Here is a 15,041-nt window from a genome sequence, read left to right as displayed (position 1 = left end):
TGGTAAAATGACAAAACTAAATTTAGCAAGTAGTTTTTGACTTGAAAAATGTACCAACATAGAGGATTTTTAATGTAAAAATTTAAGGAATTAAAAATAAGTAATAGATTCTTCTGTCAAGGAGAGAAAAAAACAAACAAACAACAAAGCATCTAACTTCCAACATTTATTCTTGGTTGACCTATTTCTGGGGACAAGTTTAATGAGAAAGACAAAAGACAAAATTCTATCAGTGCCACTGGGAAGAAGGACACAAAATAATTTACTAGATTTTTTTAAAGTAAGTAACTGTAGTCCAGATCACATGGGAAGCTCATATATTTATGAAAATAAAACAATAGAGCTTCATGCCAGATTCTGAAACAAGTTAAACATTGTGCAAGAACGTTCTCAGAAAAACCATTACTCTACCCTGCTTCTACTGTTTATTGAATGTATCAAGTAATATTTGAGACGGTCAAGTTAACTTTGGTTTGCATTCACCAGCATGAATGTGTCTATATACATATTTTGTTCATCTGTACAAGCAATTTGTTCGACCACCAAGAGTAGTTTTCCTAAAACTTACAGTTTCAAGAATTTTCTGAACTTCAATGCCAGTTTCATTTTCTAAATGTATATATTATTACCCATGTTCACAAAAACATCCATAAAGATTTTGTCAAGTGGACATTCTTACTTTTTTTTTTTAAATTAGCACATAATAAATTCCTGCCATCATTTGAGAAGTTGTGTATCAAATCACCTGATTGTCCCACTCCATACAGCGATAATATGCAGTACCTAACAAGATATTTATAGAGGCACCTTAAAGTTTCTTGCTAATTTAATAATTCAAGAATCTCATCTGAGAAAAAAAATGGAAAAAGGTATATTTTCAATAATTCAGTTGGTTTTGAATCACATTTCATGGTCCATAGACAACTTAATGATTACTTCCTTTTAGTGAAAATGTACAAAAAGGAAGCTAAAACATAGGCATATATTTCTTAGTCCTTTTACAAATAAATGATTGTTGGAGCTGCTGCAAACACTCTGTGTTTGATATCACCATGATACTGGATTACAAAACATAAGGCAAAGCACATAAACAGTAGCCATCAAAAGAAAGAAAAAAAAACCTAAACATTAAATGCAGGAGGTGAAAGTATAAAGGAAAGGATGAATACTGTTTAGATTTAGAAGCAACAGGACTGAGAAAACATGTCTAACCTGTTCTAGGTGGAACAGTACATTTGCTATATCAAGGACCCTTTCCACCGTCTTCTCTGGATCTGAGGAATCTTCGGTCCTATTAGGCAAATCTTTGTAAAGTGCCATCTGCCACCTAATGGCGGGATCTTCAAGCTGCAGGAGAAAGATTTCACATCACCACCGCAAAGTGTTTCAAACATAAGATCAAACATTAATTAGTACAGAAACTGCTTTAAAGGACAACAGAAGCACTGTATATGTCTAACCCACACCTTTACATGGCTAACCAATCAGTGTCCACTATGCTGACAGGGAGAACAAAACTAAAGACTGATTTGTGCAATGTTTCTTGAGAGCTTCCAAAGAGGACTGGAAGTCTAATAATCATACAAAGAGCAAATGATTATGGGCCAAGAAACAGCACTGGCACCAGCAATGAATAAATTATTTGAGGAAAAGTAATGAATATGAGGTAGACAGACATAACTTTGTACACTGACTTTCTACTTATGAAGCCAAAATAACAACAAAATAGTTGCTCTACTGGTTCAGATTACTTAGTTTTCAGTCAAGGAAATTAGTGATATTAGTCTTATTTATGTCCATTTTTTTTTTATTTAAAAAAAAAAAATCCTGATTTTACTGATTCCTAGCTAAAAAAGAAAGTTTACTTATGAAAAACTGATTTAAGAACTGCATTAAGAAAAATGTTCTGGGATTTTTTAAATTTATTTTTATATTTACTTATTTTGTGTTTAGAAAAATATTCCTTTTTTTTCCATTTCAGTTATCTGTGATTCCCTGTTTTACCATTAGGAATCTCTTTTATGGTTCATTTTGTTTCCCCAGTACTTCTGCTAAGCAGCACTTATGTAAGACACTTTTGGGCCAATGACACTGAAGACAAACGCAATGCATTTTACCAAGAGATGTGGCCAGTGAACATTTCTGATTGTGCAATTTAGGCTTAAGTTACACTGGCCTGGATACCTATATCATTTAGGAGCAAAAAACCTACGGATTCCAATAGGACTTAAACTCAACGCTTACTTTTCTAAAACATCATTCTGGATCCAATTTCAGTTTGTCCCTAAGATGAGACAAAAATGCTAATTCACCTCCACAAAACATCTTACGATACACGTGAGTTTCACTGAAGTTTTACAGTAAGTTTACTGAGGTTCCAAAAATAATTATAAACTTACACAGTCGCTCAATAATAGCTTATTACAACCTAGAAAACCAGAACTGGCAGGCATTTCTTCCACCTTATAGCTTTTCCATTTCTTAACAACTGTCACATCCAGAGTCTTTGTGTGAGCATTTGACTGGATCATAGTCACCAAAACACTTTTTAATCACAGGTGGAGATGTCTTTTGATATGAGGATTCCTCACATTCTATCAAGGTACAGCTTTTTTATATGGACAGTTTTCTAAGGTTATGAGTAGTTGACATTTCAAGGTGTGAATTAGCATGGCTGGAAGAAGATTTTGGTGACTTGATCTTCATTCATGTCAAAATGAACAGAAGTTTCATCATCAGTTTCCTGAAATAAAGGGCTCAGTATTGAGTAACAGCACGCAGGCTTGCAAGGAAAGCTAAGACAGAAACAGGGTGAAGACAAACGTAGACAAAGGTACACAAATGCATGAAATAGATGCCACAACATTAGGAGCTAAAGATTAAGAAGGATGATTCTCTTAAAAAGGATGATTCTCACACAGTGTCATTTTCCAAAAGAAAACCCAATAAGATTAATCAAATTACATTTTAGCTCTAACAAAAATGACAGAACATGGCGTCTGTGAAAAGAATATTACCGTGGTTGGAGGAAAAAAAACAGCCTTTCCTAAAAGTGATATTTGTCACAGGATCACAGGATGTCAGGGGTTGTAAGGGACCCAAAGAGATCATCGAGTCCAACCCCCTTGCCAGAGCAGGACCCTACAATCTAGCTCAGGTCACAGAGGAACACATCCAGTTGGGCCTTGAAAATCTCCAGAGAAGGAGACTCCACAACCTCTCTGGGGAGCCTGTTCCAGTGGTCTGTGACCCTTACAGTAAAGAATTTCCCCCTTGTGTTGGGGTGGAACCTTCTGTGCTGCAGAACCATTATAGCTGACATATTAATTCATAACATTAAATAATAATGTAAATTTATAAGACTGTTTGCCCTCTATTAATTTTAAGCCTAACTCAATCAGACAACAGAAGGGCAGTGTTCACATGTAGCACAATGGCATAATTTTTCTTAACATCATGCTTGACTGTATTTGACCTGTACTTGATTCAGTCACAATAATGATTCTCTGATAGTGACTGAATACTGATCATATCATAGAATGATGGAATAATTTAAATTGTGCTTTATAAATAGCTACCAATTTTAACTTCACACGCTTTCAAATAAAGTCATATGCTTCCATAGTATATAATGGTTAATTAAAAATATATGAATATATATAAAAAATATATGTGAATATATACATATTTCAAGTCACTGAGAATAAACTACTTAGCAAAAGATAATATCATAATATAAGTAATAAATACAATAATAAATGTAGGTCATGAAGTCTTGGAAATGCGTTATTTTGTCCATAGCCGAGTTGATTACTTTTCACATACAGGTCAAAACCAGAGCTTTTCTAATCTAGTAAAGCACTATGTAGATAGCTATAAAATATAGATAGATACTTAGCTATTTAGCTTTTTTAGCTAAGTAGGAAGAGTTAGGAAAACACAAACTCAATGCTGAAAAGTTTACAAGCTGAAAAATTCATCGGTGTGCGTTTTGGATAAGCTAAAATTTCTTCCTTCTTAGTTATCAAGGCACAGTGAAATTTCATCAGTATAAGAAATTTAAAAGTACTTTTATTCTCATGTGTTATAACCAGAGGAGGTGATAAGTTGCTGAACTATAGCAAACTTTTAATTGAGACAAAGGAAGTTTCTGAGGAGAAAGCACAGTTCAAGGTATTAAAAAAGTATCATTACTCCAAGGCAACAAAGCATCAACAGACAAATGTCTTAGTATTATGCAGAATGTGATCTACAGAAACAAAATAGAAACAAGCATTTAAAATGAGAACAAATGCTAAGAAACAGCATGAAATGCCAGACAAGACTTATAACTGCATGGTTCGCAAAATGACAGTATACACATACTGAAAATGTCAGAACAGAAATACCTATCTTCATCATTAAGAAAACATTACTGAAGCTCAAAACATATTTAAGGTTTGTGTGTTCATGTCATGCAAATTGCTTAAGTATTGTTGCTCATGAAGATTTTCATAAATTCTCTTTTCTTCCTAGTATTTTGCCTGGGTGATTTCTTCTTCTCAGTATATAATATTTGATATGTAAGGATAAGCATTTCAAGCTCTTTTTAGGATTTAATCAAAACTTTTCTTTTCAGTGGTAAAATGTTCTACACGCAATCCCTATAATTTAAAGCTATTGGACTTTTATTTTTAATATTTTATGGAAAACGCTAATTGTTAGCTTTGTAAAATAAGGTATCTTCTTGTAAGCTCCCAGAAAAAAAACAATTTTCACATAATCTTGCTTGACATTGCAGTAATACACAGAAAACATACAATGGGAGAAATTTTTTTTTCCAGGAAGAATCACCCCACTATGAAACCATTTAAAAAAACAAAACAAAAACGCAACAACAAAGAAACCATAACAAAATCCAAACAATTTTTGCCATGCACTGAATTGCAGTGGATGATTTGTAAACACTCTTTCAGAAAAAAAAAAAAAAGAAAAGAGAAAGAAAGGAAAAAACAAAAAGCCAGATTTCCAACTCACATGTTTACTCTCTTGTAACCATTTAATGAGCAAAAGAAATACTAGCTAGTTAGCTGGAGGTAACGGACAATCCTAAATAAAGCACCATCCATACGTCTGATTCCATCTTTCTTCAACAGAGAAGAAATATACATGATTTTATTATACTTCTGTATTATGGCTTCTTCTTAGACATTACTTGAAGCATTAATAAAGCACAGTTCAACTACCTTGGGCCAGTTCAGAGATTTTTTTTTTTTCCCTAGGACTATTAATCTGGTACTAATTGGAATTTGTTGTTTACAAAAGTACCCACTTTTCCCAAAATACTTTTTTCCCTTGGATGAAAAACAGGAACAAAACTGAGCAAAGTAGAGATTTTTCACTTCACAGAACATCCCATCCCAAAGTGGTAGCTTCCTTTTCCTTAATACTTCAAATTGATACAAAGTTAACTTTGAACATTTTACAGATTCTATCCCGAACAATAAAAGGTAGAGTTTCAATAACAAAGACTTTGCTTCCATCTCCAGTTTCGTACTGATGGTATGTACAGGCAGGAATTTGAAGGGTACATAAAAAACACTGTATATAACGCATATATAAACACATCAAAAATCTACCATTTAACAATCAACATGAACAAGCTACTTGACAGAAGAGAAAAACAGACTACAAGTTATCCCAAAAAATCAAGGCAGGTTGTCATTAGAACAACAAATTAATTCAGGGAAAAAAATCGTGTTTAAAAACTGTGTGTAGATTACCTTGCCCTGGAGATGAAGATTGCTGCGTATAGTATCTCTTACTTCATCTTCAGTATCTTTCTGTCAATAAATTACAAATTACAAATTAGAAGTAGAAAGTAATTTTAAAAAGATGTTGTTCATAACAATGTCAAACTCTGGCTTTGTTCTGATGATAAATAATTGACAATGTAGAAGACAGAGGAAAATCTCTGTGGCAATACCTCCTTTTGGATCAGGCTAGGGCTAGCAATATCCAAACTCGCAGGAACAAGTTCAGGATGTTATCATTCATCTTTGTCCAGAATAGCATGCTAAATGCAAGCCTGAATTAAAATTACTAGTATATACAGATATACACGCTTTACTCAAAGTTTGACCAAACAAAAGCAATGTCATGTGAACACCCTTCTCTGATTTGATTTCTCTTTCTTTTGGAGATCTTTTATCCTTCAGTCCAGCTGTCTGAAGATCATATGTAACACTCAGGTGCATATGGTATCACAGCTTGAGAAAGCAGTCAATTCCAAATTACAACCACATTATGGCACAGAGCTTACACACAGAAGAATCACTTTTAAAACATAAATTCTTGATTCACATGAGAGTGATCAAAAGAAATTAGTTATGATGTTGGGCATAGAAGTTAAGAAACATTCAGTTCTTACCTGCATTTCTAAAAACAAACTTCATTAAAACAAACACAATTTAGCATTAAAAATTAAGAGAGAGAAATAACTGTTTTTAGAATATCACTTCTATTCATATACTGATAATTGAGAAAATAAGTATGTTAACTTAAAATGTTTTATGCCCTGAAAAATCAGAAAAATATGTAGATTACTATTTATCATAGTTACCCATTGTACCTTTATATAGCAGAAGTATCATCTTGATTATCTGTGTTATGTTCTAAAAAGGAGCATTGGGGAAAATATAAAAAAAAATCATTAGTAAAGTATTTTACATTTTTAGACTTGCAAAAGGAGCACCTACCATACTGAATCGATTTTTTGCCAATGCAATTAGCTCTTGATCACCAGGAGCACAAATGTTTAGGCCAATGGGAAGCAATCTCTTCAGTGCTGCCACAATGAGAGATGTCTGCATAGAGTACCGGTCACCTTTTCGCTTCATCTTCTTCCTTTCCTGGTCAGAAACTGCTGCCTGCAGCATAAAGCAAAGATGAAAAAAAAAATCAGTATTAAATAAAAGAATTATATTAGCAACTCTATACTTGTCTCTGGTTTGACAAGCATCCTTACTACTTATACAGCTGCAACCCCACCTGATGGAACTGCCTTTGTATCATTTTGCACCAACTATCTCGAATATCCTCTGTTTTTATCAAATGACTATGTATCGATTCTTAGCCCAGGGTTTTCAGCAGATATTTTTACCAAAACAAAAGTGCTTCTCTGGAGTCCTTCTGTCTTCTTCCCCTCTCCAAAGAGAAAAAATATGAAATCCTGTACACTACCTTGGACATCTTAGATTTGGTGTCACTGATAAGGAAAGACATGTTGTTGATTTCATTCTGTACCACAAAGTTTTGCTCTTCTCTTTTGAAATTCTGGAAATACATAGAAGAACTCAGTTAAAAGCATTAATTATACACCTATCTAAACAAACCTTAAATAAAAATATAAATTAACTAGAAATGTTTTAAATCCACAAGATATGACAGGGGGATAAAAATTTAATGGATAGTCAGGAATGGCCTTGAATTCCAGCTTTATTTACATGACATAGGTTAGAGGGATGTTTGGTTTGGAGCTTGTTTCTATTTTAGAGAGAAGGAAATGTCCTCTAGCTATGAAATGGCTCCTCCTCTAATTTAATAGAAAAATATTGCCTGGATTTTCCCTTACTAGTAAATCATCCATTCCATTACCCCCCCCCTCCCCCTGCCGAATTATAAATCCCACTATATTCAGATACATAAGAACCTTAAAAGAAACAGATGAATAAACAAGTAAATTGATAATCCTGTTTCTATCTACTGTGCAATCAGTTTCTATGCACAACAAGGTTTACAATAAATCTTACAGTCAAATTCAGGTACAAACACGTAAATAATAAGACATCTCACTTCCCAAAATTGAGAGAACCAATGCCTGAAAGTTTCTTTTCATTTTTTTTCTTCATTATTTTCCCAGTATTCAGATGAAACACGTTTTATTTTTATTTAAGCACTATCAGTGATGGTGCCTGATAAGGTGTTAATGTAGACTCCTTGTCTATTGCATATGGACCAGAGAAATCAGACTAGAGAACCTAGAGTAAATTTTGCAGAAGTGGAATTATTAGCCTAAACTGGTAAAATTTATGAAATATGAAACATAAAAAACTCCAACCTTTTTATTTGGAGAATTATTTGTAAGATTTATTATTTGTAAGCTTCCTTGCCCTTAGAACACTTACTGACTTTCCTTCATTCAATCCTGCTACAGACCTAGGCTTAGTAATTGAATTGTACATCTTTAAGTTTTATTAAAGAAATACAAATCTACACTGTAGCACAAATTAAGTGACTGCAAATAGAGTTGCACATTTCCTTCAGGAAATTCTTATTCCACAAGTCATGTTGAGAACCTTCCCATATAATTTTTTATCATAACTTTGATGAGAGGGTCAAACAGAAATTAGGAACAAATCAGGAAAACGGATTTTAATGACACAACTACCACTAATTTATTAGTCACATACCCTGGTTGTAAAAAGGTTTTGGGGGTGAAAGCTGATTGGAAAAAAAGGTAAGGACACAGACCTCAATGAGCTTAATACATAAAAAACCCAAACTCAACAAATAAACCAGAATTTATATGAAAAATACCTACCATCAGTGTTACTGTGCTACAAAACACTCATCATCTCCCCCAGCTACTCAGGCATTTCAAAAGTGTCAGAAAACTTAGCCATCAATACCTTCCCACCTGTGGTTTCACGTTTGTCATTAAATGTGTTTTCCCAAACACAACCACTAAATAATTGATCTGCCTACTAAAAAAATAATTTAAACAAGTAAAACCTAATGAAAACAAGTATTTATTAAGAAATTACTTACATGAGACTTTGACCAGTAAATGAAGACTTCAGCCACCATGCGGAACAATTCTTCCGCTTCAGGGTTGGGCTCTTTCAGCCATTTTGCCCTAAAATTTGGTAAAAGGGTGGAAATGCGGATGATCCTCACTGGCTTTATTCTTTTAATTAACTTTTCACATTTTACATGGATACAAGCCAATAAAACCAAGCAGGCATGCTTTTAGTCCTTTCTGGCAGTAGCTTTTCATGTCCTATTTCAAAGCCCTTTAAATCCTTTGACATTATTCCTGGTCTAATGCAATGGATTTGGATTTCACCTTTTTTCTCTTTTTAGTTTTTATCTGAAGAAGACCCCAGTTCTTCCTAATAGTCATAAAGCACAAGCTTGAGCAACTTCAAGAATGGAAGGCTGTGTAAAAGCTACCTTAATTCAGTGCTAAACATACCATGGGATAGATGGTTATCAATAAACAGGAAGATTTTACAAGATTTATTGACCTATTCCTCTCCACATACCTGTTATAGTCCACAAATCTAATCAACAAAGGGTAGAAGGCATAGAGGTCCCGTGCCAAAGTGGTGAACTCATCTAGGATGAGCAGTTCAGCCTCCGACATGTCACCTCTGCCTTCTGCTCTTAGATGTTCTTCATCCGATACAACCACTGCTGCTTTTTTCTTTAGCTTATCCATCAGTGGCAGGAAGTGTGTCTTTAAGAGCTGTGGCTTCGCTTTGCTTATGATGGGCTGGGAAAACACTATTTAAGGCAATGAATATTATAATATATACCTGGCCACAAAATATAAATAAAAATGTTTAACCTTCCCCTCTTTCTTGGATGTTGTTACTAAGCTGCAGAGTGAAATCCTGCCCCCATTGAAATCAGCAGAAATTTTGCCAAGAATTAAATGTGGTCAGGATTTCATATATCAGTTCACCTTGTCACTGTGAGGGCAGAAATGACAACTTCACAGACTAAACTTGTGTGATCATACAACTTAACATGCCTCTTTACTAGCATTCTGTCAGTATACTGATATTTGTTTGTATAATTTTATTGAGTAATACAGAAGTTGTTTAATGGTATGTATGGGTGAATACATATGTGTGGTGTACACATGTTTTCTCAGCCACTAACTCCACTTCTGAAACTTGCTTTTTTGGCTTGAGTGAAGTAGAACTGGAAAGCATGGTCTAGTGCTTTGCAAACCTATTGAAGAAGCCTGCCTGTGTTTCTTACGCACACTGGGACACTGGAAGGCTTGTGTGTAAACAGAAACGAGACTGATCTGACCATCCATGAACCAGCCATCTGAGACCTGTTAATATAATGCTTTTTGCAATCTACTCATGAAAATAAACATGCAAATTTGCACTTCAACTGAGCCCATTAGTGCAAAACCATTTGCAACATATCCATTAGATTACAAAGAACTGTATGCATTTTCTAGTTATCTTTAGAGTACATAACATTGCAACCCCTCAAAAAGCTACAAATCCAGTCTAGCATGAATGAAATTACTACAATAGTACTGAAAAGTCATAAGAAAGCCTAACTGAAAAGCTGCATTCACACTGAAGGGATGTTTTCTTACAGATTGTAACACTGAAGAATAAACTGCTATAAAATAGCAACAAGATTCCTAAAATGACATACACATTTCCACATTTCCTTGTAACAGATATGTTAGACATACAGCTTCAAAACAGTATTTTAAGAATTCAGCACTCATACAAACTAGCAAGGAACTGTGTGACACCAGTGAAATTAAACTTGCTATGTAATAAACAACTACAGTCCTTTTATTCCATAAAAAACTACAGACCTTTTATTCCACATAATGCAAAATGCATATGTGCATATTTGGGGAAAGAAAGAAATAGTCTTATATACTTCTTATATTGCTTATTATAATGCTTATATTGCTTATCATACTGCTTATACTGTCCTATACACTTAATATTTCTGGTTCATCAAGATCATATTATTTAAAAACACAAAAATGTGTGTTATTCTACTTCAGCTTTAACAAGGTAATTCAGTGAGTGTATATATGCACACATTCTGAATACACACATACATGCTTGGTGTTTTATTTATTTGGTTTTACATCTTACCTGCTAATCTCTTCATCCAGGCTCCTTCATCAATACCAAGGTTGTTATAAATGATTTTCAGTATGTTACCCAACAGAGTGTTCATGTGCTCTGATGTCAAGGCTGTGCAACACATTTCAGCCTTGTCAGGGTTGTTTTCTGGCCCATGCTCCCACCAGTGTGACATGTAACTACATAGCATAGGCAGTATTACTTCCATGATATGTGGCATTTGTGTGTAACGAATACCAGACTCCGCCAGTTCCACAATTTCTTCCATTAGCTTCACCAAGGAGGGAATATTTGGGCAAACCTCTTCTACAGTAGTAGGCAAATCGAGAACTATTGAAAAAAAAAAAAATCCCCGAATTGATAAATTAAGTCATAGATGTAAAGTAATTCTTTTGGGTTGCTATTCTGTAAAATTTTTGTATTCAATTTACATTTATGCCTTCCTGATCCAAGGGAAAAACCCCAAGCACAACAATAAAACCCAATTACTTTCATATAATTGAGCAATAAACTGTTTATACATAAGCTTCAAAACCAAAACTTTCTGCAGTAAAAATAATCCCTATATGAACACTTCAACAATGTAATTTGCTGAAGTAATATAGAACTAATTTCGATAAATGAAATGCAATTTGCTATATTCAAAATAAAGCTTAAATTTCAGAATTTCTTCCCATATAAACTTTGCAGTTCAAGAACATAACTGATACATTGAAACGTCTCTTCAGAACACATCAGATGAAATGTGGAATGTTAACAGAAGAAAAAGAATTCATTGCCTGACATAATAGGTAGAGCAGATCCTGAAAAACTGACTTCAGCAGGGGAATTTCTAATTGCAAATATTTACTTTTCAAGTTATTTGAATTACATGTTCCTTCTTCTCAAAAGGCACTGCAGACGCTTTTTTTTCGGTGTGTGTGTGGGTTTCGGTTGGTTGGTTGTTTTTTTGTGTTGCTTTTACTTTTTTTTTTTTTTTTTTTGCATATTTCATCTACAAATAAATATCCATAAGCAGAACTATGAGGTCTTGAACTCCTAACACCCTCACATATACATAGGGTGAGATATACAGATATATACATATTGAAAATTTAGCCTGCAATTTGCGAAACCAAATGTTTGTTCCAACATAGTTTAACGCTAGTCTTTTTTCAAAACCATTTCGTCTTCCAATTTAGACCCAAATCCTTTTTACAGAGCTATCAAGTCTCCTTAATGCTTAATGCAGTTTTGGAAAATACATTCAAATGTCTGTTGAAATTCAATGAAAATGCACATTATTCTCTTTCTAGATTTATCAAAATAGGTAGAATACATATATATGGTAAGAATATATATATGGTAAGCAAGCACAGCTGCTGATACTTTCAGGATAAGATAGAAAGATACTTTGAAGAATAAAACTGGTATACTTTTTTCAAAAACAAAAGTGAAGTTATAAAATTGATGTCATTATAAACTAGCATGTTATACACTGTATCATCTACACATATCTGTGACAATTCACACTCAGCACATATGCAGAAGTGCAATAGAACGTTAGTGAAATCGTTCGTTATTGTGCCAATGGAGTGCAGTAGAACATTGCAATGCAGAGCATTGTAACTTTTCTTCTATTTACAGTAGGAATAGGCAGTGCCTGGAACCTCATTCAACAACTATGTTTCAGCATAAAAAACATCAAGAGTGTCAGAACAGAATGAAAAGGCACACGCAAAATAAACGCATATAATGTTATCGGAAAGTATCTGTACTGCCTTGCATTTCAAACAAAGAAAAAAACAATGTGCATGCAGTGTATTTATAAGGATGCATTATTTACTTCATACAGGCAATTGTAAGTATGTGTGTTTTAGGAATCAATACTTCATACAAAAACTCAGTAACTAAAGGTGTTGATTAGAATATATAATTTTATAACCAAATATATATATATTTGAGATACGACAAACGTGCAAAGTCTTTTCACTAAACTGATTCAAAAGTGGTATTTTGAGAATTCTATGTCAAAATTAAAACATTGGTATCTTTAGAAACATGAAATACTCAGTTTTACCAGACTTAGCCCATTGATTTAGGAAAGAAACACAAAACCAAGACAGGAAATTCTGGCAATATAAAATGTATGCAAAAATACATGTATTAAGACAAGCAGCATTTACAGTGAAATTGTGTTTTCATAATCATCATGTGAGTTTCTCTAAATACCTGCTCGGTCTCTCACATTCTTGGTATTGTAAATTGAGTAGATATTATGTTTGTTCAAATGAGTTTCCAAAAAAGCCACTGGAAAAGCACCTGAGAAAGCAGCCAAGCATTCTCCTAGTGCTGATCGCTGCCTGTGAATTAAGAAACAACATTATGTATACACCTTTGATGACTGACTACAACTCGAGTTTTACACCAGCCTCAGTTTTATTCTAACATGAGCTCATACAAAAAGAAGCCACTACATTACTATGATCACCAACACAAGAACAGGTAACAGAAACTGACATCCAGCAACACTCCGATAATACATGAATGGAATCTTAAGACATAAAATGGCAAAGGTGGCCTACTTAGCTGAGCACAAATGAGGAACATGCAGGGAAAAACCAAAGTCATCATAACAGTGCCTTCTGTCTTACTGCTTTCAGCTTTAGTGACTTTGTAATTTCTGCTATTAAGGAAAAGCTACTGAATAGACCAAGAGTCCAAATACAACTATTTTATTTGAATGATATAATTGTCTTTTTCTGAGAAACAATAATAATCAGACCTTAGTCTGGCATAAAAGTCAAGTTCTTCAGAGAGGGGAAAATTGCTTCTATTGATCAATAACTCTGAAAGTTTTGTGTAAAAACATGCAAACTTGCTCTAATATCTTCAAATATGTAACAACATTTATGTGATAACCAAAAGTCCTTAAGTTTGTCAAAATTGTAAAAGTCTATCTTTAGGAAGAAGCAAGTGTGAGAAATCATTATCTGCTGAAGCTGAGTCACACAGATGACAGAAGTCCAGGATTCCCATGAACTTCCAAACTGATCTTGTGATTTAACAAGTTTCACCTTCATTCTCATTTTAGAAACTTATGTTTTTTCCAGATGTAACTCATTAAACTTAATTTTGTTAAATCTAACCTATTTCCCATTAGTATTTATCCTGTGTGCTCCTTCTTCCTTTTTTTCCTTTTTGTTACGTCTTCATAAAATCCCTCACATACACTGACAAAGAGCATGCTACATTCTTTTTCATTGGTGCTAATGGTTGCAGTCAACCATGCAAAAAAATTGCAACTTACCCTGGCACATTTCATCTTAACTACAAATCCCATATAATTTATTTGCCAAATATAAAACCCAATTAATTTTATATCCCTTATGAAATTAATGAGACTTGGTTTTCCACAGATGTGTATTTTCCTATTTATAAGCATTAATGTATTAATGTCCACTTTTCTTCATAATGTTTCCTATGATACAGCCATCAAGTATGCAAGGGTAGGTCATGTGTCTGGTTGGAGTTATTCACAAGTTTATTTGCTAGGCTTTGTACAGATACATGGACTTCCTAGATTACTGCTGCCAAGATCTGAAATGTGTAAGTTCTGTTTATCCTTCCCTCAGAATAGTGCTAGTCACTATAGGGCAACTATTTAATTTTATAACCGAATTATCTAAATACTTCTATTTGTAGGTGAATAAGGTTTACACAGACCAAATACAACTTGGAGGAAGGTTAGCAGACACAAAAGATGGTCAAAAAAAGCATGAAATCGAAACACAAATATTGAAAACAGAACAGCACTTTTCTTCTTACCGTTCTACATAGATACTCTTGCTAGTTCCCAGAGCATATAAACTGGCCAATATTCTGTAACAGGAGACCTGAACATCTTCCACTAAAGGGAAGAATAAAATTATAGGTATAAAGAGATTTGTATTTGCAATACATTTCTGTAGAATTGAATTGTATTTCTTCTGGCAATAACTGAATTAATATTAAGCTACCAAAGGCAGTCCACTGAAATTACTCTCGAAATACAGAAAGTATTCTGACCACTGAGTGCTATAGTTTTTACTCAAAATTTACATTTCTTAAACATTAAATTACCAGCTAAGATGGTAAATACATTTCACTAGTGCACTAACTTTC

The 15,041-nt window shown here is 33.8% G+C and overlaps 1 protein-coding gene across 1 annotated transcript in view; it reads right to left on the bottom strand.

Moving 5' to 3' along the window:
* Window positions 1–15,041, bottom strand: part of RYR2 (ryanodine receptor 2) — a 294,938-nt gene that overhangs the window by 69,186 nt on the left and 210,711 nt on the right. The window contains exons 66-74 of the mRNA XM_054396845.1: window positions 14,706–14,787; window positions 13,110–13,240; window positions 10,908–11,228; window positions 9,306–9,546; window positions 8,809–8,896; window positions 7,222–7,314; window positions 6,738–6,908; window positions 5,763–5,822; window positions 1,213–1,347 (exon numbers count right to left, since the gene is read on the bottom strand). Coding sequence (XP_054252820.1) covers window positions 1,213–1,347; window positions 5,763–5,822; window positions 6,738–6,908; window positions 7,222–7,314; window positions 8,809–8,896; window positions 9,306–9,546; window positions 10,908–11,228; window positions 13,110–13,240; window positions 14,706–14,787 — 1,322 coding nt within the window. The remainder of the gene's footprint in view (window positions 1–1,212; window positions 1,348–5,762; window positions 5,823–6,737; window positions 6,909–7,221; window positions 7,315–8,808; window positions 8,897–9,305; window positions 9,547–10,907; window positions 11,229–13,109; window positions 13,241–14,705; window positions 14,788–15,041) is intronic.

Source organism: Indicator indicator, chromosome 2, assembly GCF_027791375.1.
Source record: "Indicator indicator isolate 239-I01 chromosome 2, UM_Iind_1.1, whole genome shotgun sequence".
NCBI lineage: Eukaryota > Metazoa > Chordata > Aves > Piciformes > Indicatoridae > Indicator > Indicator indicator.
Note: the sequence above shows the minus strand (reverse complement) of the source record. Positions and strands in the feature narration are given on the sequence as shown.